At 37.3% G+C, this 25,054-nt stretch overlaps 2 protein-coding genes across 2 annotated transcripts; one reads left to right on the top strand and one right to left on the bottom strand.

Moving 5' to 3' along the window:
- The first annotated feature begins 1,498 nt into the window (after positions 1 to 1,498).
- Positions 1,499 to 8,779, top strand: LOC136232409 (pre-rRNA-processing protein ESF2-like). The gene is made up of 9 exons (XM_066021552.1): positions 1,499 to 1,698; positions 3,003 to 3,047; positions 3,543 to 3,792; positions 4,566 to 4,689; positions 6,743 to 7,201; positions 7,314 to 7,374; positions 7,645 to 7,712; positions 8,086 to 8,175; positions 8,274 to 8,779. Exons 2-9 carry the CDS (start codon positions 3,025 to 3,027, stop codon positions 8,405 to 8,407), a joined length of 1,209 nt encoding a protein of 402 aa, XP_065877624.1. The 5' UTR covers positions 1,499 to 1,698; positions 3,003 to 3,024; the 3' UTR covers positions 8,408 to 8,779.
- A 1,261-nt stretch (positions 8,780 to 10,040) lies between these two features.
- Positions 10,041 to 18,792, bottom strand: LOC136232408 (CBL-interacting serine/threonine-protein kinase 23). The gene is made up of 15 exons (XM_066021551.1): positions 17,907 to 18,792; positions 16,394 to 16,456; positions 16,205 to 16,276; positions 15,998 to 16,105; positions 15,760 to 15,840; positions 15,556 to 15,609; positions 15,340 to 15,465; positions 14,098 to 14,187; positions 13,856 to 13,975; positions 13,654 to 13,785; positions 12,631 to 12,747; positions 11,600 to 11,656; positions 11,438 to 11,512; positions 10,711 to 10,798; positions 10,041 to 10,384 (listed from the first exon to the last, which is right to left on the bottom strand). The coding sequence occupies exons 1-15, from the start codon at positions 18,090 to 18,092 to the stop codon at positions 10,365 to 10,367; spliced, it is 1,389 nt and encodes a 462-aa protein (XP_065877623.1). The 5' UTR covers positions 18,093 to 18,792; the 3' UTR covers positions 10,041 to 10,364.
- Positions 18,793 to 25,054: the final 6,262 nt, after the last annotated feature.

The following is a 25,054-nucleotide window of genomic DNA, read 5'->3' on the forward strand; positions in this document are numbered from 1 at the left end:
TAAATGGAGGAAAGATAACCTAATACATCACCCCCAAAATCCTTGATGCTAAATAATAATATTACGTTTTTTAAGAAGAACCTGATAATCACTTTTAATCACATTTACAGGGAGACGAATAAAAGTGCAGATTGGCTAGCCAGAAAGGCATTGAGCTCTCTTTGGCATATTCAACTGCTCGTGGAGCCCCCACCTAAACTGACTCAATTAATTGAGGAAGATGTTGTGAGATTTGCAATAACATATATGTTTCTATAATTTCTGATTAATTTTTGTGTTTTTTTTTATGTTTTATGTGTAACTTTCTCTTTGTATATAATTTTTTTTATAAAACAACCCATGATTTTTTTTTATAAAACGGTTCAAATTAATTAAATAAAAGCCTCACCTAATTATGTCAATTTGAAATCAAATATGTTTCTTAATTATTATTAAATTTAATAAAAATTCAACTATCAATAGAAACCGACAGAAATTGCTTAATTTGAAAAGAAATCATCTAAAGTAGGAAAAATTCTAGAGAGTCGGGAAGAACTCAAAATTGTTTAAATTATAACGTGGAAGCAGTGGCAGAACCAAGGGGGGCTAGCCGGGGCTCGAAAAATCGTGAAAGATAATTTTGTGGGTGGCTAAATTATACCTTGCCATGGGCCGATGAGCCCGTCTGCCCGGTCCGAGCACAGACCCATTTAGCCGGACCTGGACACATAAAATTAGTGTCAGGCTCGGTCCAAGCCCGAATAAACCCGCTTAGAAAATGGGCGGGCTTGAGCTATATAAATACCCGTTATCTATACATACATTTATAAATTTAATATTTATTTAAATGCCTCATATTAACTATTATGTTTATTGTTTTTTATTAAAAAAAGTTAGTATTTTATTTTAATATAGATATGGGCTTGAGCGGGCGGGCTTGGGATTCCTTTTTTAGGCCCGAGCCCGAATCCAACTCTAATTAGTGTGGGCTTGGGCTGGGCTGGGCTTCGGCTTATTAGGTTTTATCAAAATCCCGACAGGCCCGGTCCGAGCACGGTCCAGCCCGACCCATGTTGAGGTCTAGGCTAAATACCGGCCCCAAATTACTTATCACCTCCATTTGGATTTTTTTACCCTTCTCATAATTTTGATCAAAAACTGAAAATTCTCTCTCCAAAATCATAAACCCAAACAACGGTAATTAAAATTATGAAAATAATTGATGTGTGACAACCTGAATTCCGGAAATGGATGATTACAAATCGAAAACATTAAAATTTAAGTTTTTTTTTTTCCAAAAACTCATGAAAATAGTATATATTTTTTTATGACGATTTTGTATTTTTCGTCACGAAAAATTAGAAAATTTTATATTTTTCATCACAAAAAGTTGAACGATTTAATATTTTTCATTACTAAAAATTTTACGATTTTGCACGGGCCAAAATTTGGCCTAAACGGATTAGTATTTTTCACCACTTAAGTGTGAGACGACGCTGTGTCATTTAATGAAATAGAACTAAAAATTACGAAAATAGAACTCAAAATTAGGAAGTTCTGTCTGTCAACTGCTCGATTTCTTCTCCAGCTCTTGATTCTGATCCCCTTCCTCAACACCGACGGTGACCTGGACTCAACCCCGACGTCGACGTCCACCAAAGCTAGTCGCCACCGCCGCTGCTCCGAAAATCTGTTATCTTCGCCAGAATTGATCTTCAGGTAGGTCAATTTAGTTGATTTGTATTTTGAATCCCTAGCCCTAGGTTTGTATATATATGATGTATCTTTTAATTTGTGTTTCAATAGGTTTTTCTTTCAATTTCACTTGTTTGATTAACTTCTGATTAGGTGTGAATGGAATTGAAAGGATTAGTACTTTGTAGTTTTCGTTTTAGTTATTGAATTATGGAAAGTAGAAAAAAAATCTGCTCAGAATTAAAAGGAGTAGCATGCTGTTAAATTGTCAAAACGATTAGTATATGTTATTTTCATTGTGGTTGAAATGGAAAATATAAAATTTCAGGTGGAAGAAGTTGTGGAATAAGTTTCAATAAAGGTTCTTAAGTCCATTCCATTGAATTTCAGGTGGCTATGAGTTTTTGGATATTTTTGGATATATAATTCTTATATGTAATAGTGTTATAATTTTTTTGTTGTTAAATATTTGAGCCCTGGGTCAACCGGGATTCTAGTTCCGCCACTGCGTGGAAGAGACATATCGTTATCAAAATACCTTTCCCTGGTCTCCACAAACCAACAAAACTCTTACGAGGAAGAGACATACCACATTCCTACCCTGAGGAGAACTCTAGAGAGTCGTTTTTACTCCAAAAAAGTCCTACCAAGTTATTATTGCTACTGTATATTTTTGGATTTAGGCCGTTTGGTACGAGGAATAAATGAGGTGGTACAGGGATAAATAAAGCAAGACTTCTTTATCTCATGTTTGTTTTAGAAATATTGTAAGGAGATAATAGAGGGATAAAAGTCGTATCCCTCAAATCCTATACCCAAAAGAGGTGAGATAAACTCCTATAATTTTAATATGATGGAAAAGTCCATCTTATCTCGCCTATGTTGCACGGAAACTCTTTTTCATTAGCATTTCCGCGTTTTGTATCCGTTTCCGTTTCTTTTCCATTTCCATTACCATTTTCTAGTTAATTTTTCTTAGAAATAACGTTTCCCGGTATCCGTTTCCCGTTTCCGTTTCCGTGCATCATAGTATCTCGCAAATCAATATTATCTAGTTTAAGTATTGTTTTATCTTTATCCTCCATCCAATATACCAAACATGGAATAATAATTCTCAACTATCATATTTTTATCCATATCCCAATTATTTACGGCTATATCTCACCCTTTACCCTTTTCCATATTCCAATACCAATAGAATACCAAACTAGCTATAAAAAATACATCTCTCTCTATTTTGATTCGTTCATAGCTTAGAAACGGCCACGGAGAAAAAAAGAAAAAAGAAAGAACAAAGCAAGCTAACATTTTCTTTTCTCTCCTTTCAGAGTTATCAGCTCCGGCGGGACCATGGATGCCACTCCTGCTGCCAGGTACTAGATCACTCCTTTCCCTTTCCCTTTCCTTTCCCCAGTTCAAATTCTCACTTCTGCATTTTTTATCTCTAATTCTGGGTTTTAGTTGCTCCATGTTTTTGAATACACTTAGCTCCTCTTAAATTAGGGTTTCTGAATTTGCAGTCTGCGTTTGTTTTCTCGCGGTTTAATTGGTTGTTTGGTCCATGTAAAAGCGGAGGAGAAGGAATAGTAGTGTTTTATTTTTCTTTTTTGTAGTTTTTGCACTTCTCCTCTTACAGCAATATTGCAGAGCTCAGAACATTAGCATTTCTTTTTATTGTTATTCTTATGCTTTGTTGCTTACTCGTTTTTTAAGGGAGCCGCAAAGGGTGGTGAGGATTAGGAATTAAATATTTTTAGGAGGGATTTGATTGCGTGAGAAAAGTTGAGGAAGAGAAAGAAAAGAAAATGGAATATGTTGGTGAATTTATGCAAATACATTTACCTTTATTTTGTCTTGCCTTTCTCCAGTTCTGCCGGGGCATCCTCACCTGCTGGTCTGGCAAATCTTGGTAGCATAGCAAGGTCCAGTCATGCGCATAATTCCAAAGCAGCATCTGTATCTTGTGTTGGTTCGCAGATGCCCTCTACCTCCTTGAGCACCAGTGCTGGTGGTTCTGTTCTTGGAATGTCAAAGCCTTCATGCAGGCCGTGGGAAAGAGGGGATTTGCTGAGACGCTTGGCTACTTTTAAGCCTTCTAATTGGTTTGGAAAGCCTAAGGTGCTCCTATTGTTGAAGTATAGTAGCTGTAATGTTTAGTCTTGATTACGTTTACATGTCATTTGATTTATATAAATAAGTCTTGCAAAAGAGAAAATATTGCATGGTAACTATTGATCTGTTTTTGTGTTTCAATTATATAATTTACAAGGATGCTGACCACTGACTGGTTTTAATGGACATAAATAAGTTAAGGTTGGGTGCTGGCATAAAAGGTAAAAAGAATTCAGAACTTGTAGAACTTCCAAAATTTCATCTTGCATTGTAATTTAATTATCTGAGCTTGAAGATCATTGTTATCTATAATATGTGATAACCAGATTCCAAGAATATGGTTTCAAAGTTAAGCCAGATTCCTCCTGAATGTATACTCTTGCATATTAGAGTAAGATTTATTGAACATTTTTGGATATGTACTTTCAAATCTTATTCAATACTGAACTGAGTTGGTGAATTTATACTAGTTATGTCAAATGTACTGCAGATATGAATCTTGCTTCAAATGCATTTTATAAAGGGCTTAAAATTTTTGTTAATATAAGCTGATAAAACCTATTTGTTTAAGAATTCCTGATTTTCCTAGAGATGCAGGGATGATGTTCCTCTTGCCCCACTTGCAAACACTTCTGTGTGAGTTTGATAAGAATGCTTTTCAAGTTGATATATGTATTTTCATTTAAAATAGCTTCAGTCTTTTTGGTGTTTCCTTTGTTCCGAATTTCTGGCTTGAGTTGTAGATATGGGGATTGATGTTGCTGTTCTTATTCTTGCAGATTGCTAGTTCATTGGCTTGTGCTCAGAGAGGTTGGATGAACATTGATATTGACAAAATTGTGTGTGAATCATGTGGTGCATGCCTGAGTTTTGTTTTTTCACCTTCCTGGACTCCTGCAGAAGGTTAGCTATTGTAATTTAGTTTGCTACTGGGAATCAATTGTTCTATTTTTTTTCGATAGGTGAAATTAAAGCTCAGACTAATTTTCTAGTTCTTCACCCCATGGAGTTTTGTTGTTTTTGACAATAAACTTGTGTATTGTTATAAAGTTCATCCTATTGCTTGCAACTTTGATATGAAAAGAGAAAATAGAGTTACTTGGAATGGTAATGATACACTTTTGGTGTTTGTTGGTTCTCTCTGATATCCCCTTTTGTTAGGCCAAAGTGCGTGATGTTAGTTACAAGTTGATATGTTCTGTTGTCACTTGGCCTTTTGATTTTCTAATCAATGTCTAAATCATGTTGGTAAAGTTCATTTTGCTATACTTATGGTTTTTTTTTTTTTTTTCTTAATGGAGATCGCAGACAAGATGTTGGAGATATAAGTATCCATCACGATATGATAAATCATGAATGCCTGCGGAGAATTCAAAAGGGTGAAGTCAAAATGGCATTAAGTAAGATGAAGTTGAAGAAAGCAGTAGGACCGGATCTATTGAGATTTGGAGATGTTTGGGAGAAAGTGGAATCGAATGGTTGACGACGTTCTTCAACAAAATTTGGAGAAACAATAAGATGCCATCAGAATGGAGGAAAAGTATCTTAATCCCTTTGTATAAGAACAAAGGCGATGTCCAAGATTGTGCCAACTATCGGGGAATCAAATTAATGAGTCACACTATGAAACTTTGGGAGCGAGTGATCGAACAAAGGCTAAGGAGGACGGTGAAGATCTTGGAAAACCAGTTTGGCTTTATGCCGGGAAGATTAACAATGGAAGCCATCCACCTAATGAGACAATTAATGGAGCACTATCGAAATAAGAAGAAAAACTTGCATATGGTTTTCATTGACTTGGAGAAAGCATATGATAAGGTACCAAGGGAAGTACTTTGGTGGGCCTTGATAAGGAAAGACATTTCGCGGAAATATATTGACATCATAAAGGACATGTATGAGGGAGCATGCACGAGTGTAAGTACTAGTGTTGGGAAGACTGAAGAGTTCCCTATTACGATTGGAGTGCATCAAGGTTCCGCACTAAGCCCATTTCTTTTTGCCATCGTTATGGATGAACTAACAAGTTCACTCCAAGATGGTATACCATGGTGCATGCTGTTTGCAGATCATATTGTGTTGATTGATGAGACGAAAGAAGGAGTGGAGAGGAAGTTGGAACTATGGAGACAAACTCTAGAATCTAGAGGCTTTAAGTTGAGCCGAAGTAAGACAGAATATTTGGAGTGTAAGTTTAGCGGCCATAGGAGTAGGGAGGCAAGGACAATCACCCTAGATGGGAGAGTTGTTCAGGCCTCGGATTGCTTCCGGTATTTAGGATCTATTATCCAAACAGATGGAGAAGTAGATGGAGATGTTGCTCATAGGATTAAAGCTGGTTGGTCGAAGTGGAAGAGTGCTACGGGTTTCCTTTGTGACCCCGGCATGCCTAATAGATTGAAGTGAAAATTCTACTGGACGGCAATTAGACCAGCATTGTTATATGGTACGGAGTGTTGGGCAGTGAAACACTGCCACATCCATAAGATGTCGGTGGCGGAGATGCGTATGTTGAGATGGATGTGTGGTCATACGAGAAAGGATCGGGTGAGTAATGAAATAATTAGGACAAAAGTAGGGGTCACATCTATTGAGAATAAAATGAGAGAAAACCGACTAAGGTGGTTTGGCCATGTGAGACGTAGAGCGCTTGATGCGCCGGTTAGGAGAACCGAAGAGTGGCAAGCGCTTGATGCGCCGGTTAGGAGAACCGAAGAGTGGCAAGGGGATGTAGTGGTGAGGGGTAGGGGAAGACCTAAGCAAACTTGGAGGAGGGTGATCGAGAGTGATATGAGTACTGGGAATTGAGGAAAATATGGCAGTGGATAGGACGTAGTGGAGGGAGCGAATTTGTGTCGCTGACACGACTTGATTTCACGGTTATATATGATGGTTCATGTTAGCCGACCCCGAATCATTTCGGGACTAAGGCTTTGTTGTTGTTGTTGTATTGAAGTTGAAAGTGCTGGGGAAGCCTTTTCCAAACTGCTTGATGATGGTCACAAAGCCAGCTGCCTTTGGAGAGGGAGCAGCTGCCCAGAAAGCTTACAAGCGAATGTTGCGGACGATGAGCAATATGTTGATAGGGAGGTTTTTTCAGCAGGGGTAAATGTGCTGGCTGTTAATGGAAACAATGACAAAAAGAAACAGTTATTAAAGGAAATTGTGGAGGAAGAACCGGCTCCTAATAAAATAAATCCAGTACAAGACAAGAATAAGATTAAAAAGAAAAAGGCACGATTACTACAGGAAGCAGCTAAGGCTGACATGCGTGGGATTTGCTACTTGAGTCGAATTCCTCCTCACATGGATCATGTAAAGCTTCGTCATATTCTCTCTCAATATGGAGAAATACAAAGGATATACCTATTTTCTATATCCTATTTTCTATTTTCTATAATCCTTGCACCTTCAGGTGATCAATCTATAATCCTATTTTCATGGGTTCTCATATTAGAAATCAACCTCGAGTTATGTTTTAGTCGTGGATAAGAAATGAAAGGTTAATTTATTAATTTGCTCTGCAGCTCCCACTGCTCAAGTACATCGTAAAAGAGTTGGTAATCAAGATCAGGAATTCTCTGAAGGGTATATTAAAGCAAAATATTACCTTACTTTTGAATGAGATATTTCTGCTCTTCTTTTTCGACATATTATGCATAGTGTTTTTTTCTCTCTTTTAATTCTAGTGAGACTTAAAATAGCTGCTTGTTGTATCTTTGACTTGTTTGGCAATGAAAAATGCAACATGAAGCCACAGTGCTATTTTGATATGATCAAAGCAGCTAGTTAAGTTATCATTTAGAACTGCTATTGCAATCACTAAAGCACATGATTTTTCTTGTCTATAACTCGCAGGTGGGTCGAGTTTACCAATAAAAGCACAGGAAAAAGAGTTGCTAACATGTTAAACGGTGAACAGATAGGTTGGTTTTTAAATTGATTTTTCTTTTTCATTTTTTAAGATTTAGTCTATGTTTGTGTCTAAAATTTCAAGCATGGAATGAGAATAATTATTGCATTAAGAAAGCCAATAAATACAAAGGGCTTATCTTGGTATGGGAATTATGCATGAGCATAATGCTCATTTGAATTTTTCTCTACCATCTGTTTATCTTTGGTCTTAGTCTTTAAAAAGATTTTGTCATTTGATGTTGAGACTCGTAGAAAAATTTGGGTGCCCTTGTGTATACCGTGATAATATTTATTCTATATTCTTGTTGATGTTTCATCTTATATGGAGTTAGCTTAGTTCCTAGTTTTGCATGTTTTTTCATTTGTTTATGTTCTCTTATTTAGGTGGGAGGAAAAGGTCACAATTCTATTACGACATTTGGAACATCAAGTACTTAAGTAAATTCAAATGGGACAATCTTACAGAAGAAATAGGTAGGCAGGACATTTTTATTGTTCGACATCAGTATTGTGATGTTAGGCATAATAACAGTTTACTGCATGTCTAAAATCTGGGTGTTTTTCTCATGCAGCTTACAAGAGTGCTGTACGGGAGCAAAAATTAGCTCTCGAAATTTCTGCTGCAAAGAGAGAGCGGGATTTCTATCTTACTAAAGTGGAGAAGTCTCGTGCTTACGAACTTCCTATAATTTTTGTTCTAGTTTGATAGAAAACAAATTATCCAAACACCAGATATCAGAAATAGAAACTATAACAAATTTGAGCCATCAAGTGATGGACAAATTGCAGACAATTATCTCGTCATAGTCGTGTTGTGTGATACATTATTCCTTGTGGTTGTATATGATGAAAATGACAATCGTGTCAAATGGATTGTCTCTGTAATTCGTCTTGTTAAAGAGAGGGAGAGGGATTGTTTTCTCTTAGTATTTATGTTTATGCATTATCTTTCTGGTGCAGAAGCAAAAGCTTGGAAAGGAGTCAGGAGTGGATGTTTCTGTAGTTGAGCAAGCCCCCAAGTTCATTCGTCAATTTCCACAAAAGAGACCTGTTGCAGATAAAACACAACAAACAAAATCTCAAATGTCCAAAGACATTCTGGCTGGGGTAAGTGAAGCATTATCTACTGGGAAAAGTTAAAATAAAAACACGTGGTTTTGCACACTAACACTTTGAGGATTTTGAATTTTTCTCTAACAAATCGATTCATGTGGTTTTCGATATTATGAAAAAAAAAAATAAGAAAATTTAGTAACATCGACAAAGTTAGAGAAATTGTGTTATTACTGACACAACAGAAGTTTTTTTTCCAATTTTTTTTTTCATAAATTCATTTAGAAAAGAAAAAGAGGAATTGATAGCCAAGATATCAGTCTCAATCGGCAGTGATATTGACAACTTAGGGATAAAAAACATTTTCAAATTTTACAATGTTACTACAAAATCCTTTTTTGGATAGTAATATCCAAAATTGCAAATACGAGTTTGTCACAAAAATTCTACATTTCTCAAAATGTCATCTTTTCTATTCTTTAATCTAGGATTTTGTTGTTGTTTTTTGCAGGTATTTGGTTGTTGGGAGTGATATTATGATCGTTGGATGTGATGTGCATGAGCTCAGCAACTTACAATTTTGTTTTCAATTTGTAATGATTTTTCTCTTAATTTTATAGGCTATTATTGTCTTGTCTAATAAATATTTTTTGTATTTTCCAATTTTGAAAATTTTATACACCCCTAACGAACTAGCAAATAGTAATTTTTACCTATAATGATTCATATGATACAAATAATAATCTAATGTTGACTTAAATCAATTTCAAACCTAATTAAATTAGAAAAAAAAATATTTTTTATATTTATTTACTATCTCAATATAGATTTGAAAATGAAGTGATTGTAAAAAAAAATTCTAACATTGCAAAAAGCATGATAATTGTTAAAAAAAATCAGGAACATATGTCTTCTATTTGCTATTGATAGATATGATAATATAACACATAGATCAACAATTTCAAGCATCTTTAAATACGTACAGATATTTGGAAATTGCATATAATCTAAGGTTAAAAAGAAAAAGTCTATTATTGATAGTGATAACATAATATAGTATAGTGAGAATAACAAAATTCCATCATAATAAAAAAAAAGATTTCATTAATGATATTTTAAATTAATCCCACTAAGGCTCTCAACTATATCATTAATGCCACTAAATGTAAAATTACTCTTACTTATCCCTTAAAAAAAACAATTCAATAAAAAATTTGGTATATAAAAACCAAAGCTCTTAAATTTAACCATATTAATAAATTGAAACATGATGTAGAGCCTAGAAATGTTTGCAAATATAAGCTTTTGTTGGAATGCAAACCCCATAATAATTAAGGGCATAGAAAAAGTGTCAAAACGATGTTTTTCTTCCGAAGAGAAACGGGGGAAGAAGAGGCAAACAAGATACATCATCCATCCATTGTTTGAACAAAACCAAATAGAGTCAATGTATTTCCGTGATCAATTTCTTCATCATAAATTTTATGTTCTTGAAATAATGCATCATATATATCACCAAGGCCTTATAATACCAATTAATTCAACACTGAAAGCTTTAGACAGCATGTCTTTTCAACAATCGCATACACAACTTCAACCACTGAAATAAGTCAATTTAGTACCGCAGCACCTGAAACAAAATGAATCGTTAATCAAAAGCCTCAACATGATTAAAACGAAGCAAATGTATCAGCAAAGGAAAAGACTCGTTAATATAAGATGCAAATTAGATTCTACTACTACTTACCAAAAAAAATAGACTATTAACAATGTCTTTCCAAAATTTCCAACTCTGGGTTCTAATTAATTACTATAATTAAACATCAAAATAAAGCAAAATGATGCATTCAGACTCTAAAGTTATTTGCCCCATCTGCCTATTTGTATGTGTCACACGGATAAAATCGAGAGTCCATGTAAATGAATAAGCATAAAAGAAACTGGTTGAAAACTGACCATTTTGAACCACCTTCTCTTCTTCCTTCTCTTCATTAACAGTAGTCCAAACAACATCTTTAAGTCCAGCAGACAGGTTCTTGTAGAACTGCAGGTTAAAGCCAATTTGGTTTTTAAATTAGAGAACATGTGCACCAAACACATAATTGAAAAACACGCATGTATAAACATCTGCACACTACAGAACAAGGTTACTTCAACTAGACTAGAACCAGCTCCTTTTCCTGACCCGTTGAGTCCGTCCGGTAAATCCAAATAAGTAAGTGTTAGACTTTAGTCTAAGAATCAGTTTCAATTCTATACAGAAAACCAACATAAATATGAGTCAATATTCATCTACACATACTTTTTATACTATTGAACTCACCACACTAACAGATTTGTGCCATATAGCAGGGTCTTTTTGCTTTCACTTTATCAATAATATGGAACATCTTTGGAAAGCAATATCCTGCAACCTTATTGCTTAATTTTGTCTAACAAACACCTTGCATCGTCCCATAATGTTTGTTCATAAAAAGAAGACAATCTTTATTTATTAGGAATGCACTATTCAGGAGGACAACCTCTAATAGTCAATGTCTAACGATCAACCATGGACTAGTTAAGAAAGCACGCTTATGCAACTATGACCTACACATGATGTCAAAACTAAGATTTCTTCTATATAACATATGGTTCGGTGTTAATCAGACACCAAACAAAAAAAAAATTTAGAATCTTATACCTTGTGAAATTCCAGGGTATCTCCACCAGATTTCCGAAGCTCAACCATGTAAAGAGAAGGGGCCACCTCAAATATCTGGAGAGGGAGAGAATATATAGATAAGGAATCGTCTTTTATCATAGAAAACCAGTTTTACAAGATAGATAATATTCAAATACATACTTCTGTTGCAACAGATAAATGACCCTTGCGGCCAGTTTTCTCTCCTTGAAGCTTCAACTGATAATGAAAGTAAGGTACCATCAGCATTTGAAACTTAACAAATGAATAAAATAAAACAGATGAATTTCATATACATTAAGTTTCGACAAATTTGTTTCGTTACAAATCAACAAGTATCATGCAACCAAGGATTTTCAAACCCATATCAATATAAGTCTCCTTCAAGCTTCAACTGATATTGGAAACTGAAGGTTCCATCAGAATTTACAAAATAAAAATAATAAGAAAAAGAATTAAAAAAAAACGAGTTTTTAAAAATATTTGATTTCTCATCAACTTGATATTTTACATCAATAAGTATTATACAACAGTGGATATTCAAGCACGTATTATTAAAAGTTTACTTTGGCAGGCAAAGGACCTGTTTGGTAAAGAGTTTTTTGGGGTAAAATTAGAGGTTTGAGTCACTTTAGAGGTTTTGACTAGTCAAATCTCTAATAGTGGTGTTTGGTAAAGAGAGGTTTGAAAGAACTTATTGGGTTCAACAAGCTGGTTTTAGGAGCTTTTTCAATTCGCTTATTACTCCATCTCTTTCGAAGGACATTTTTACTCCTAATTACTACCCTTTAACCCCAAACAAAGGCTTTATCATGTCCTTATTTGTCATTTTACACAAACAACTATTAGCAATCAGTTAAGTTTTACCAAACAAGTTCACACAATCAGCTAGTCAAATCAGCTAACAAAAAAGGCTATTTGTCAAACAGGGCCAAAAGCTCAATTGCTATTCATTTGGTTTGTACCTATTTAAGAGTGAAAGGTAAAAAGATACACAGATACATCAAATTCATTTCATGTTTCAACATTATAATTAGGAAGTAGCAAAAAGAAAGCAATACAGACAAACAAAAATGTAAAGCAGAAGGACTGGCCTCTTGCTTGTGTATTTTTTTAAGTAAAAAAAGAAAAAAAAAAATAGCTAATCACTCTAGATCTTCAAAAGCAAGAGTGGAAAGAGAAAATGATCAAACCTTAAAGTTATTTTTCTTTACGTCAAAACCTAAAGGCCCTGCAGCTGCTTCAATTTTTGAGATTATGTCATTAGCAGAGTGTTTTGATGTAAATCTGGTTTCTCGTTTCACAAGTCCCTGGTATACACACGAAGCATAATGCCAATTAAATATGAGTTCATAACATGAATAACTCAAATATGATTTAATAGAGGGAGATATGTTCATCAAACTGTGAGAATAAATGAATGATAAAAAGAATGATTGACAACAATTAGGTGTTGTTTGACAAAACTGAAAATTAAGTGCTGATAAAATAAGTGTTGAATATTATAAGTGTTGAAAGTACTGAGTGATTTAAGTTTTATTTCAAGTTTTATAAAAGTATTACTCCCTCCATTCTCAAATAAGTGTCGTTTTAGATAATTGTTTTTATTCTTTTTTAAGTGTCGTTTTCGTTTTTCAATAAAAGTTAGTATAGTTTTTTGGTCTAAGCATTTAAATTTTGTCTTGATTTATGTATTTTTTAAGATTTCAAAGTTTCTTCTCCAATCATTATAGGAGAGAGAATTTTTATTTAGTTAATTCATGTAAATTTATTAATTTAAGTGCATATTAATTGTGTTTCTTAATTTGTGTGAAAATTCTAAAATGACACTTATTTGAGAATGGAGGGAGTAGTTGATAATGTTTAACTTAAAATGTTAAGTTAAATATTTTAACTTATCAAAATAAGTGAATTTTAACTTAATTAACTAATTTAAGTGGGGAAGAAACAACTGTTATCAAACGCACTTAAATTAAATGAGTTATCAAACAAGGCCTTACTCTTGAGTTCAACTAATTAAACATAACAGGCAAACATAATAAGTATATAAACTGTATCATGCTTTAAAATATCAAAAACTTTTGGACATTGACATCAGAGTAATCAATGAACTGTTGCAAATCATCGATATTTTGAAGTTCTTTCTTGTGTTATGAATTTGAATCTACACAAAAACAAAAGAGGTGAAAGAAGAACCAGGATCAGCATAAGCATACCATTTGTTTTTCGAAAAGGCTACTGAGGTTGAGACCCTGAGATGTAGATATAAGTTCAAATGCATTCATAGTTATAGGTGCCACCGGCCCTATAGGAGCTTCTCGTCTCTCCACAACTAGGTTTTGACATTCCTGTGCACGAAGAACAAATTCAATCGTGTACCAAGTGCAGGACAGCATAACACAAGATCAAGAATTTTACCACAGATTCGTTGAAGATAGAATTCACATCATCAAGACTAACATCAGCTTGTTCAAAAGTAGGTGGCTTGTATCCTTTCTTAAACCACTCATTTTCAACAACCTCAGCTATGGTAATACGCTGTTGGAAACCATTAATACACATGGTAAATTCACAGGTAGACAGTGGTGTGATGCATAATTTCCACAATTATCAGAAGAATTATACATATAAGAATGAGGATGTGGAGGACAATTACATACAGTTACTGGATTAGGATCCAGAATTCTTTTAATTAGTTTCTTTGCACTTGAAGAGAACCATGGAGGACACGTAAAATCCGCCTTAAATATCTGCCACCACATTGGAGCCATATTATAAACTTTAAATTTAAAAAAAAAAAAAAAAAAAGAAAAACACTGATAACAGAGCTTTACAGCAATATACAAACACAAAGTGCACCAAGTTCAAACAAAAATTGTCCCTTTCAAGATTCAAGACCACAGTATTGGGCATAAAACTGCTATTTTAATCTCCTAGAGAGCTACTTGGACCTGTGAATCATCAGATCTTTCAGATATAACAAGCAGCTGATAAAAAATTCCATAATATAGTGTGCTGCACAAAAGATCAGCACAACTACATCAAATAGGAACTAAAAACTAAATATTATGTATTTAAATTGTGCACACCAAACTTCTCCAAGATTAGAGCTTTATCCAGCAGAAGACATCAATCAAGTCCCAATGATATATACATGATGCATCAAACTTCTTTAAGAGTGTTGCTTCAATGTGTTATGAGTTCTTTCACCCTTAATATACATGATGCAATATATTATCCATTTAAAATCACTTTTAAAGGAAAATCCATACAAGTCCCAACGATCAAAGAATGGAAATTGACATACAAACTTACAAAAATTAACCAAAATAAGCACAAAAGAGAACTAGATTAAGACTTTTATTACACTCCAACAAAAATTGGCAGGGAATTTCAGGATTCTCATGAACACAATTCCATTAGATGAATGGCTGAGAATTTTCCTGTCTCGTATGCATTGATATTGATGGTATAACGAGCTGGTCATAATAACACTATTAAGAGATGTATGCATTTTGAAATAATAGGGTATTTGTTTCATTTACAACAAAATTAAATCTTCTTAAAAGTGGCATAGGCCAACTTAAAGGCATCCCCATAATGATTTTCTGCCTTACTCAAATAGCTCGAAAATCATATCTGAATGTGCTTTTCCTTCTTCTAAACTAGTGTCAACAAACAACAAGGTTCTTGAAAAACCAAAATACTATTAAAATTGTTCTATCCAAAATTTCCAATCATAAAACATAATAATATGCATAAAAATGACTCTAGCTGAGTTCGACAAATATCAGGTATGACCATCATTTTTCTATATAATTGTTTCAAATAAAATGGAAGCTCGTGGGCAAGTAGAGATGCACATAGAGACAAAAGCTGCAAGAAAGCATGATATTAGTCACCTTCTTATACAGAGACATAAGGTTAGATTCTTCAAAAGGCAAGTAACCAGCCATTAAAACAAAAAGAATCACGCCGCATGACCATAAATCCGCCTTGGCTCCATCATAGCCTTTATTGTTGATAACCTAGAAAAGTGAAGCACCAAAACTGTAAGAACAAGAGAATTTAGCGTTGGTAAGCCCATAAAGAATGGTTTGCAGAAAACACTACCACACCTCTGGAGCAACATAATTTGGCGTTCCACATGTCGTGTGAAGTAACCCATCTTCCTAAATTATGAATGGAATAAAATCAGTTATTAATATTTGAAAGAATTTTTTAAAATAAATGATTCTTTGCAATCCCGCCTTCGTGATTTATGTTAAATATTTAACACAAGTAAATACCAAGTACTCAGCCATGGAAGATTTCTCACTTACTCGAACTTGCTGAGGTAGTGCACTTAATCCGAAGTCTGAAACTTTAAGATTTCCACTAGCATCAAGTAAGAGATTCTCAGGCTGTAATTCAAAAACACATTAGCATTATTGTACAACAAAAGACCTCATTTGTGGCAATGAGAGATTCGAATTTCACTGCTAGACCTCGAATATAGAAATATTGAGGATTAAAATCAGTTACAAGATACAAAGGATGAAACGGTAGTACATTTCAAACCTTTAAGTCTCTATGGCATACACCTCTGCTATGACAGTAATCTACAGCATTGATAAGCTGCTGAAAATACTTCCTTGCCTCATCCTCTTTCAACCTCCCTTTGCTTGCCTGCACGAGGGCCACGAAAATGAAATAAATACATGAAGCTCTTAAACATATCATGAGAATAATATAAAAACATAAGTATTTTGACCATAGTTGCCTTACAATCTTGTCAAAAAGTTCACCACCGGTTACGAATTCCATAACAATATAAATTTTTGTCTTGCTTGCCATCACCTGCAACATGAATACCACATTATAGAAAATGTTACCATTAGGATAGCAAGTGTAAAATCCATGTCATAAGATAGATGACATAAAGAAAAGATGTGAACTAAAAAATGGCTTCCAAACCTCATACATACGGATCACATTTGGGTGCTTTATTAGTTTCATGGTTGAAATTTCACGTTTAATCTGCAGAAGAGCAAACAAGAAGATAATATGACATTGTTAAGCTAAGACAATAAATTTTTTCAATAGCCAAACAGATTCATAAGATTCCATATAAAAAAAAGGGCGGCCCGGTCGCATTACGCGTCCCCGCTGAGCGAGGGTCCGGGGAGGGGTCCCACCACAAGGGTGTATTGGGGGCAAGCCTTCCCTTGCCAATTTAATTGGCAAGAGGCCGCTCCTAAGACTCGAACCCGTGACCTCTGGTCACACGGCAACAACGTTTTACCGTTGCGCCAAGGCTCGCCCTCATTCATAAGATTCCATATAATAAACTAAAATAAGATTTTCTTGTCTACTAGGAAAAAATATGTAAATCAGTTTAGCTTCCACAAGTTAACTAAACAATGTTACTCCCTCTCTCTCAAATTTTTTCTCCTCCTCTCTATAAAAACCTAGCCACTCTTTGTTTTTGGATCTGCATCTATCTCTTCCAAATTTTTTAAATTTGTTCTCTTTCAAGTTCAACACGAACAAAATCAATTATTTATTTAAACAACTCATGGTCAAAGCACCAGACTGTTAGATCTGCGTAATTTCAATAAGATCTATTTAAATCTGTTTATCCAAAAGAGTTTTAGAGATGCAGATTGGTCCGATATTGGTATTTTATTCAATGTCTAGTTTATAGTTATTTTGTTCTACTTCTTCCCTAAGTGGATTGCATGGATTTTGTACGGACTTTAGCCTGAATTTCTATGGGGATTTGTTTCCTCTCTATTTATCTGATGTATTTTTTTCCTTTAATGGAATGAATATGCTTTATTTTTTTATAATCAACCAAGGACCTATTACCAGCATAACTTTTAAAAAGTAACAAGAAGTTTTCCTCTAATCAGAACTTTTTTTTCTTTTTCTTTTGTGACCATACCATACTTATAATTTTGTGACCAAACCATACTTATAATTCATACGAAGTTCAAGTATCTGTACTTAAAAGAAGACACAAACCCTCAAACTCCCATGAAGATAGATACCCTTAGTAAGTACAAGGAAGGGCAGTATGGGCCTAATCATAAGTCAATTAACAATATTTAGAATTCAAGAAAGTTCACATGTTATACTTTTCCTTCGTGTCAGTCAGATTGAAAAGTAAACATAAACTCAAAGTAATAAAAAAAGTTCAAACAGTAAGATAAAGACTGCTAGTACGAGAATTAATAAAAAATGCTTCATTATTGCAAAACGACGAGGCCCCTTATCAAGTTGACTTCTCCGACTTTAGGGAATTCCTTTTCTTATTTGCCTAATTCATTTTCTCGGCGAACAAGCAGCAACAAATAATACATTAACTTTTAATTGATTATCATAGACTTCAAATAATCACAGAATAATATGAAATTAATAAACAAGCAAACAATCAACTAAACCATCAGCAATCAAGAGGAGAATACGGATTAAAACTACTGTATACCTGACCAATCATTTTATGCTTCAGAACCTTCTCCTTATCGAGAATCTTGATTGCAACATTCTCTCCAGTCTGAATATGCCTAGCAAATTTCACTTTGGCGAATGTTCCTTCTCCCAACGTTCTCCCCAGCTCGTACCTCCCCACGCGAGTCCTACTGCCAGATCCAGTGTTCCCTCGAGACGTCATTTTTCTCCCTCTTTTGAATTCCAAATCCCTTCTATCACACTCTCCAAAAATCAATTTTCTTTCCCCTTTGAATATCCCCAAATTTCACTCTACGCCTTTATATCCCTAGGGTCTGATCCTGATCGGTTAGGGCCTCTTCTTTTTACACGGTTGCCATACTTGAGACTTTCCCACCCTCATCCTGCCTTTTTTTCCCTTCCAATTAAACCGGACAGAAAAGGTGAGAAAAAGAAAGTATAAAATACTAGATGCTCTACAGTGCTATAGCGGAATCAAACTACAAAAAGAAGAAGCGAATTCAAATCTCGACAAGGGGGACCGTCCTCAAACAGAAACTAAGAAAAAAATTGACGATTGAATCAGATGAGAATCCCATAAAGTCGATAAATCAATGGACCGGGAAATTTTCAAAAAAAAAAAAACAAACAAATCAATTTTCACGTTATGAAAACAGAAAAATAAACGAAACTGAATTTGTTTTCTATGCTGGCAATTCTAACTATCTGCTGATCTCGGTGGTTAATAAATTCCGGTGAAACCGAATATGGTTCGCAGAGAAATTGAGAAAAGAGAAAATGGAAGCAAAACCAAAGATGGCAATCAGCGTGATTTAAGAATTTGGATCGAAATGAAATCGAAAGTTTGGCTTCTGATATAGAAAATTCGCCAAAATTGTAAATTCGGACTTATGCGAGGAAGGTTTTACTCGGAGCTTATTTTAATTTAATTAATTAACACGGGTGCATGATCCTGAATACAAGGGTATGGTGGGAAATTTAAAAAAGTCAACATTGTATATGTCACTTTTTTATATATATAAACAACATTGTATATGTCATACGCTGTCGTTAATAGTTACTATTATTTCTCTCATTTTGTAAAATACATTATGTTTCTTTTTGAAGACAAAGAATGAACTTTATTAGCAATACTCAAAAGAATGGATATATCAGATAGAACAAAGTTCTTAACAAAAGGTGGACATTGTTCCCAAAATTAAAAACAAGCATACAATTTGGCCGTTGTTAGTAACCAAATTAGCTTGTCGACGAACAAAGGAACAGGTAACTCTAGGAAGATCCCGAATCAGGGACTGGCATGATGCAATAATGCATCTGAATTCCGACAGAGGATCAGGAACCTTCTTCAAGGCAACGATCACGAATTCAACATCCGATTCCAAGTGGATATGAGGATATGACGTCGTTTTTAACCATGAGAAAACCTTCCGAATACAAATAGTTTCAGCTAGGCATGGTTGCAACACGCCGCAGACCACTTCCAATGATGATCACGGAGGATAGCCCCGCAACCAAACTGACTCAACTCAGCAAACAGAGCAGCATCTACATTCAACTTCAGCGCGCCCATCGGAGGTCTGTTCCAACGATTTAGCAGCAGACCAGTCGCACTGTGTGGCAAATTAGAGGAGATAGGAGGCGTCCGAGCCTGTCAAAATTGGTCAAGCCACCCCACAGAGAGACTTACAGTGATCAAAGCAGGAGCAGTTGGTTTCTGCCACACCAGGTCATTCCTATGCCGCCAAATTCCCCATAGGATCATCCAAATTCGCTCCACCATATCATACTCATACTGAAGAAGGATCAGGCACAGCCACTCATTAAAAGAGTCTGCAGGGGCAAGGTTGGTGACAATACGAGCCGCCTCGTAGCACTGACTAGCAAAAGAGCAAGCCAAAAATAAACGCATAGCATGCTCCCCAATCTCCCTACAATTCCCGCAGTAATTTTGCACATCCATGCCTTTCAAGAACAGAGCTTCCCGTAACGGCAAAGCACCCGAGCAGACCTTCCATAGGAAAACTTTAACCCGGGGGGAGACGAAGTTGCCAAAACTTAGTCCATTCACACCCAACAACCCATAATCCTCCACCTACAATATCACCTCCATCCTATAGCTAGATTTTAGACTATAAATGCCACGTTTATCATGGTGCCAGCGCAGGCAGTCAGGGCGATTAGTATGGCCACTGGGAAGGGATAAAATCGCCCATTACTCATCCAGGGAGAACAAAGCAGTGAGCAGAGAGACGTCCCATGAAGTGCTATCCGGGAGCCATAAGTCACAAACTCGATGGATGGCAGACTGTGTCGGAGCCGCTGATTCAATCCGAAAAGAAACACCCAAGAGCCATGGATCAGACCAAGGGTTAATTGCAATACCATCCCCAATAAGCTAATGATAGCCACTTTTTAAGATAAAAATTGAGTTCCATATGCCATGCTAAGTTTGCCTCGGGTTGTGACCCAGTGAGGCCGAGAATAAGTCCCCTCGAGGGAAATATTTTGTTAGCAATCATAATGAGGAGAGGCCAAAAGTTTTAAGGGTATACACAAGGAGAAGGACAGGTCAAGGCACATGAGGAGAGAGAGGGGCATGAGTCTTTTGTCTGTTATGAGTCTTTTGTCTGTTAGTAGATTATTGTTAGTTAAATAAGGGGAGGCAGGGGAATAGAGGGTATCGACTGTTTTGTTATTTTGGGAATTCTCCTGCTGCGCCAGGAAAGGGTGGGGCTCAGTCCCTGGGAAGCCTTTATTGATTTTGGGTCGGGTAACTTGGAGACTTCATCGTGAAGGAGACCAAGGTTTACTGTTCATTGAGAGTATATCAATACCATTTTCTTTCTCTGGTTACTATTATCATTCCTTCTTGTTCCTTTAAGCTTGTTATTCTCTAACAATTTGGTCCGACCTGCCGGATGACTAAGACCGGCGACCCAATGGATCCACGAATTCAAACCAAGTTCGACGCTACAGATGCGAAACTGACCGGAGTAGAAAAACAACTTACAGCTATGGGAAAGCAAGCCTCCTTGCTATCTCAAAATGTTTCCGCTCTACAGATCTCAGCAGAAGAAACACGCCACCAGTTGAACGCCATCCTGAAAAAGCTTGAGAAACAGCCTGAAGTTGAGGAGGACTCTGTTTCTCATACCCGGAGTACCCGCGCAGATGGTAGCACCGGCGAAGCCTTCGCCACTAGAAACATTGTTACTCCAGGAATAAGGAGACCCCTCGAAATGGTAGTGGGTACACCGAGCGGTAGCAACAACTTGGAAACAACCATGGCCGGAAGACGGGTTAAGCTCCTTATGTTCGATGGAATAGACCCGAGAGGTTGGCTCACAAGGGCTGAAACGTATTTTTGGATTAATCGAACTCCTGAAGAACTCTGGATGGACAACGCAGAGATTTGTATGGAGAGCCCGGCGATAAACTGGTTCAGCATCCTTCGGGAATCCAATCCTGATTTAACATGGCAACTGTTCAAGGAGGAATTTTTGCAACGGTTTGGCCACCTGGAGATTCCTAATCCTTACGAGGAATTGGCGGGTATCCAGCAGATGGGCTCGGTGGCAGATTTTATAGAGGAATTTGAGACGGTGGCTTCTCTGATTCCACGACAGCCAGAGATGCAGTATGTGAGATATTTTGTGAAAGGATTGAAGGAGGAGATACGGAACCGGGTTCGTATGCATCACCCGGCCATCAGGTTGGATGCGATGCGGTTGGCAAGGATGGCAGAATCGACGCTGGAGAGAAACAGGGGTGGTGCATCTCTGAGTCAAGGAGGAGGCACCAGGGGAAATAACGGTCACGTGGCTGGTAGCACGTGGAGGGGGTTTAATTTATCCAAGAGCAATTATTTGGGTCGAGATGGATCCCGATGGGCCGGGTCTGAAAATAAACCCTACCCATCAACTAAAACAGAAAACTCACATGCAAATTCTTCCTCATCAGTAGCACAAAACTCAGCCATCATAAGAAACAGGGGAACCAGACACATTACGCAAAAAGATTGGGAAGACCGAAAGAAAAAAGGGCTCTATTTCCGTTGTGCGCAACCCTACACCCCTCAGCACCATTGTGTGGAAGGAAGGTTGCGGATCTTGGTGCTAGCCGACGATGAGGAGGTTAACGCTGACGGGGAAATTGTTCTGGCAGAAGCAGCAGGTTCAGACGAAGAGAGAGGCGGAGAAGGCGAAAGAGGAGAATGTCTAGTCTTGGAATGGAACGGTATGGTTGGAGGTAAGGATTCTGAACTTAGAACATTTAAATTCATGGGCAAAATAGCTGGTATTCCGATCTCAATTCTGGTGGACAGCGGAGCCACCCACAATTTCATATCAAAGAAATTAGTGAAGGCGTTGGGATTACAAGATGAGAAAGGTAGGGAATTGACCATCCGCTTAGGTGATGGGTACCGGGTAAAGGTTTCACAACACTGCCCGCTCCTGCGACTTAGTATGGGAGAGTCAGAATGGGAAATTAAAGCCTTAGTCCTGGATATTGGAAACTTGGATCTTATCTTGGGTATTGATTGGTTACGGACATTGGGGGAGGTCTGTCACGATTGAAAACTACAAAAAATGAAATTCTGGCGAGACGGGAAAGAGGTTGTGATCACAGGCTCAGAGGGAGGTGGCGGAGATACCTATTCGTTACAGGCATGGTTGGGTGACTCGTCCGGAGCTACGTTGGACATAAGGTCAAGGAGCAGTGTGAGATCAGGGAAAGCATCTCAATTAGAGCAGCTAAACCATTCCTTGGAAAAATTCAGTGCTGTGTTCGCGGAACCTAGGGGGCTTCCTCCACCCCGAAAAATCAAGCACAACATCAACTTGATTCCAGGCAGCTCACCGGTCTGTGTCCGACCCTATAGATACCCCCATCACCACAAGGAAGTGGCAGACATGTTAGAGCAGGGGATTATTCAAAACAGCAACAGTGCTTACTCTAGTCCAGTGTTATTAGTGAAAAAGAAGGATGCTACATGGAGACTCTGCGTTGATTACCGAGCCTTGAATAAGGTGACCATCCCGGATAAATACCCGATACCAGTGGTGGATGAATTACTGGATGAACTTCACGGGTCCCGATATTTCTCGAAAATTGATCTTTTATCGGGTTTCCACCAAATTCCAATGCAACCACGAGATGTGGAGAAGACTGCATTTCACACCCATAACGGACACTACGAATACTTGGTAATGTCGTTTGGGTTAACTAACGCGCCAGCAACGTTCCAAGCAACCATGAATGAGATTTTCAGGCCTTTCCTCCGGAAGTCGGTGCTGGTCTTCTTCGATGATATACTAGTTTTCAGCAAGGATTGGGCAACTCATTTGGAACACCTAGAGGCTGTCTTAGGAGTGCTAGAAGTGCACCAATTTGTGGCTAACAAAAAGAAATGTCACTTTGGGGGTCAGACAATGGAATATCTGGGTCATGTTATCACTGATGAGGGAGTCACTGTGGATCCGGTAAAGATTGAAGCTGTAATATCATGGCCGATTCCAAGAACGGTTAAAGGTGTGCGAGGATTTTTGGGTCTTACGGGGTATTATCGAAAGTTCATTGCCAACTACGGCAAGATAGCGAGGCCTTTGACCGAATTGACCAAAAAAAGATGGACTTAAGTGGGGTGAGGAGGCACAAACGGCTTTCGAAGCTTTAAAGCGATCCATCACAACCGCTCCAGTCCTAGCATTACCTAATTTTCAGGAAAACTTTGACATAGAGTGCGATGCCTCGGGAAGGGGAGTGGGGGCAGTATTAATGCAACAAGGCAGACCTATAGCCTATTTCAGTAAAGCCTTGGGGGATCGAAATCTTGCAAAATTCGCTTATGATAAGGAAATTATGGGACTCGCCTTGATGATACAGCATTGGAGAACTTACCTGTTGGGTAGGAGATTTCGAGTGTTCACCGACCAAAAAAGCTTAAAACACCTCCTCAACCAAAGGGTCACCACCTGTGATCAACAAAATTGGGTGTCCAAATTGCTTGGGTATCATTTCGACATTTTTTACAAGCCCGGGAAATTGAATACCGCTGCTGATTCTCTCTCACGACGGGAGGAAGATGGTGAGCTAAAGAGGATCACTTCGTATCCTAGTTGGGAGGACGGAGCACAACTCATTAGAGAAGCCGAAAACGATCCTCTCTTAATGAAGATTAGGGCCGCTTTGGAAGCAGACCCTCAGTCCAAACCCGGCTTTCAACTCAAAAATGGAATTCTGCTCTACCGAAATAGGTTAGTGATCTCAGCTAAATCATCCTTAATTCCATCCTTGTTACAAGAATTCCATTCATCTCCCACGGGTGGGCATTCCGGTTTCTACCGCACCTATAGACGTTTGGCGGCTAATGTCTATTGGACGGGAATGAGTAAGGTGGTCCAAGAGTTTGTAAGGAACTGTGATATTTGCCAAAGGTTCAAGGCCTCGACTCTAGCTCCGGCTGGGCTATTACAACCTCTAGCAATTCCAGAAGTGGTTTGGGCAGAATTATCCATGGACTTTATCACGGGACTGCCTAAATCCAAAGGGTTCGATGCAGTGTTAGTGGTGGTTGATCGATTGAGCAAATATGCTTATTTCATCCCTTTAAAGCATCCCTACTCAGCTCACTCAGTGGCAGAAATTTTTACGAAGGAAGTCATCCGCCTTCACGGCATCCCTCAGGCCATTGTTAGCGATCGGGACCCGGTATTCATGAGTACCTTTTGGTCCACGTGGTTTAAATTGCAAGGAACGAAACTCCAATTTTCTTCGGCATACCACCCAGAAACGGACGGACAGACAGAAGTGACCAATAGATGTTTAGAAGCATATTTGAGATGTTTTTCAGTGGAACAGCCACAGACTTGGGTAATTTGGCTACCATGGGCTGAGTACTGGTTCAACACGACCTATCGGGTGTCCTCGGGCGTGACTCCCTTTGAAGTCGTTTATAGGAGGAAACCTCCAACCCCAATTCAGTTCATTCCGGGTGAGATTAAAGTCGAATTGGTGGCTAGAGAATTGGCGGATAGAGACCAAGCTCTAAAGCAGTTGAAGTTCAACTTGAGCAAGGCTTAGCAAGTCATGAAGACAAGGGTGGATCAGAACAGGAGGGAGGTTAGTTTTGAGAAGGGAGATTGGGCCTACTTGAAACTA

This window comes from Euphorbia lathyris, chromosome 6 (assembly GCF_963576675.1).
Source record: "Euphorbia lathyris chromosome 6, ddEupLath1.1, whole genome shotgun sequence".
In the NCBI taxonomy this organism is placed as follows: Eukaryota; Viridiplantae; Streptophyta; class Magnoliopsida; order Malpighiales; family Euphorbiaceae; genus Euphorbia; species Euphorbia lathyris.

Excerpts from the sequence above, each read along its gene's own strand:
- LOC136232409 (XM_066021552.1), top strand. The coding sequence starts at position 3,025 with ATGGATGCCACTCCTGCTGCCAG. Across the intron at positions 7,375-7,644 it reads GATCAGGAATTCTCTGAAGG|GTGGGTCGAGTTTACCAATA; the intron begins GTATATTAAAGC and ends TATAACTCGCAG. Across the intron at positions 8,176-8,273 it reads CAATCTTACAGAAGAAATAG|CTTACAAGAGTGCTGTACGG; the intron begins GTAGGCAGGACA and ends TTTCTCATGCAG.
- LOC136232408 (XM_066021551.1), bottom strand. The coding sequence starts at position 18,092 with ATGACGTCTCGAGGGAACACTGGATCTGGCAGTAGGACTCGCGTGGGG. Across the intron at positions 11,513-11,599 it reads ATTTATCTGTTGCAACAGAA|ATATTTGAGGTGGCCCCTTC; the intron begins GTATGTATTTGA and ends CTCCCTCTCCAG. Across the intron at positions 10,385-10,710 it reads AGAGAAGGTGGTTCAAAATG|GTGCTGCGGTACTAAATTGA; the intron begins GTCAGTTTTCAA and ends ATTTTGTTTCAG.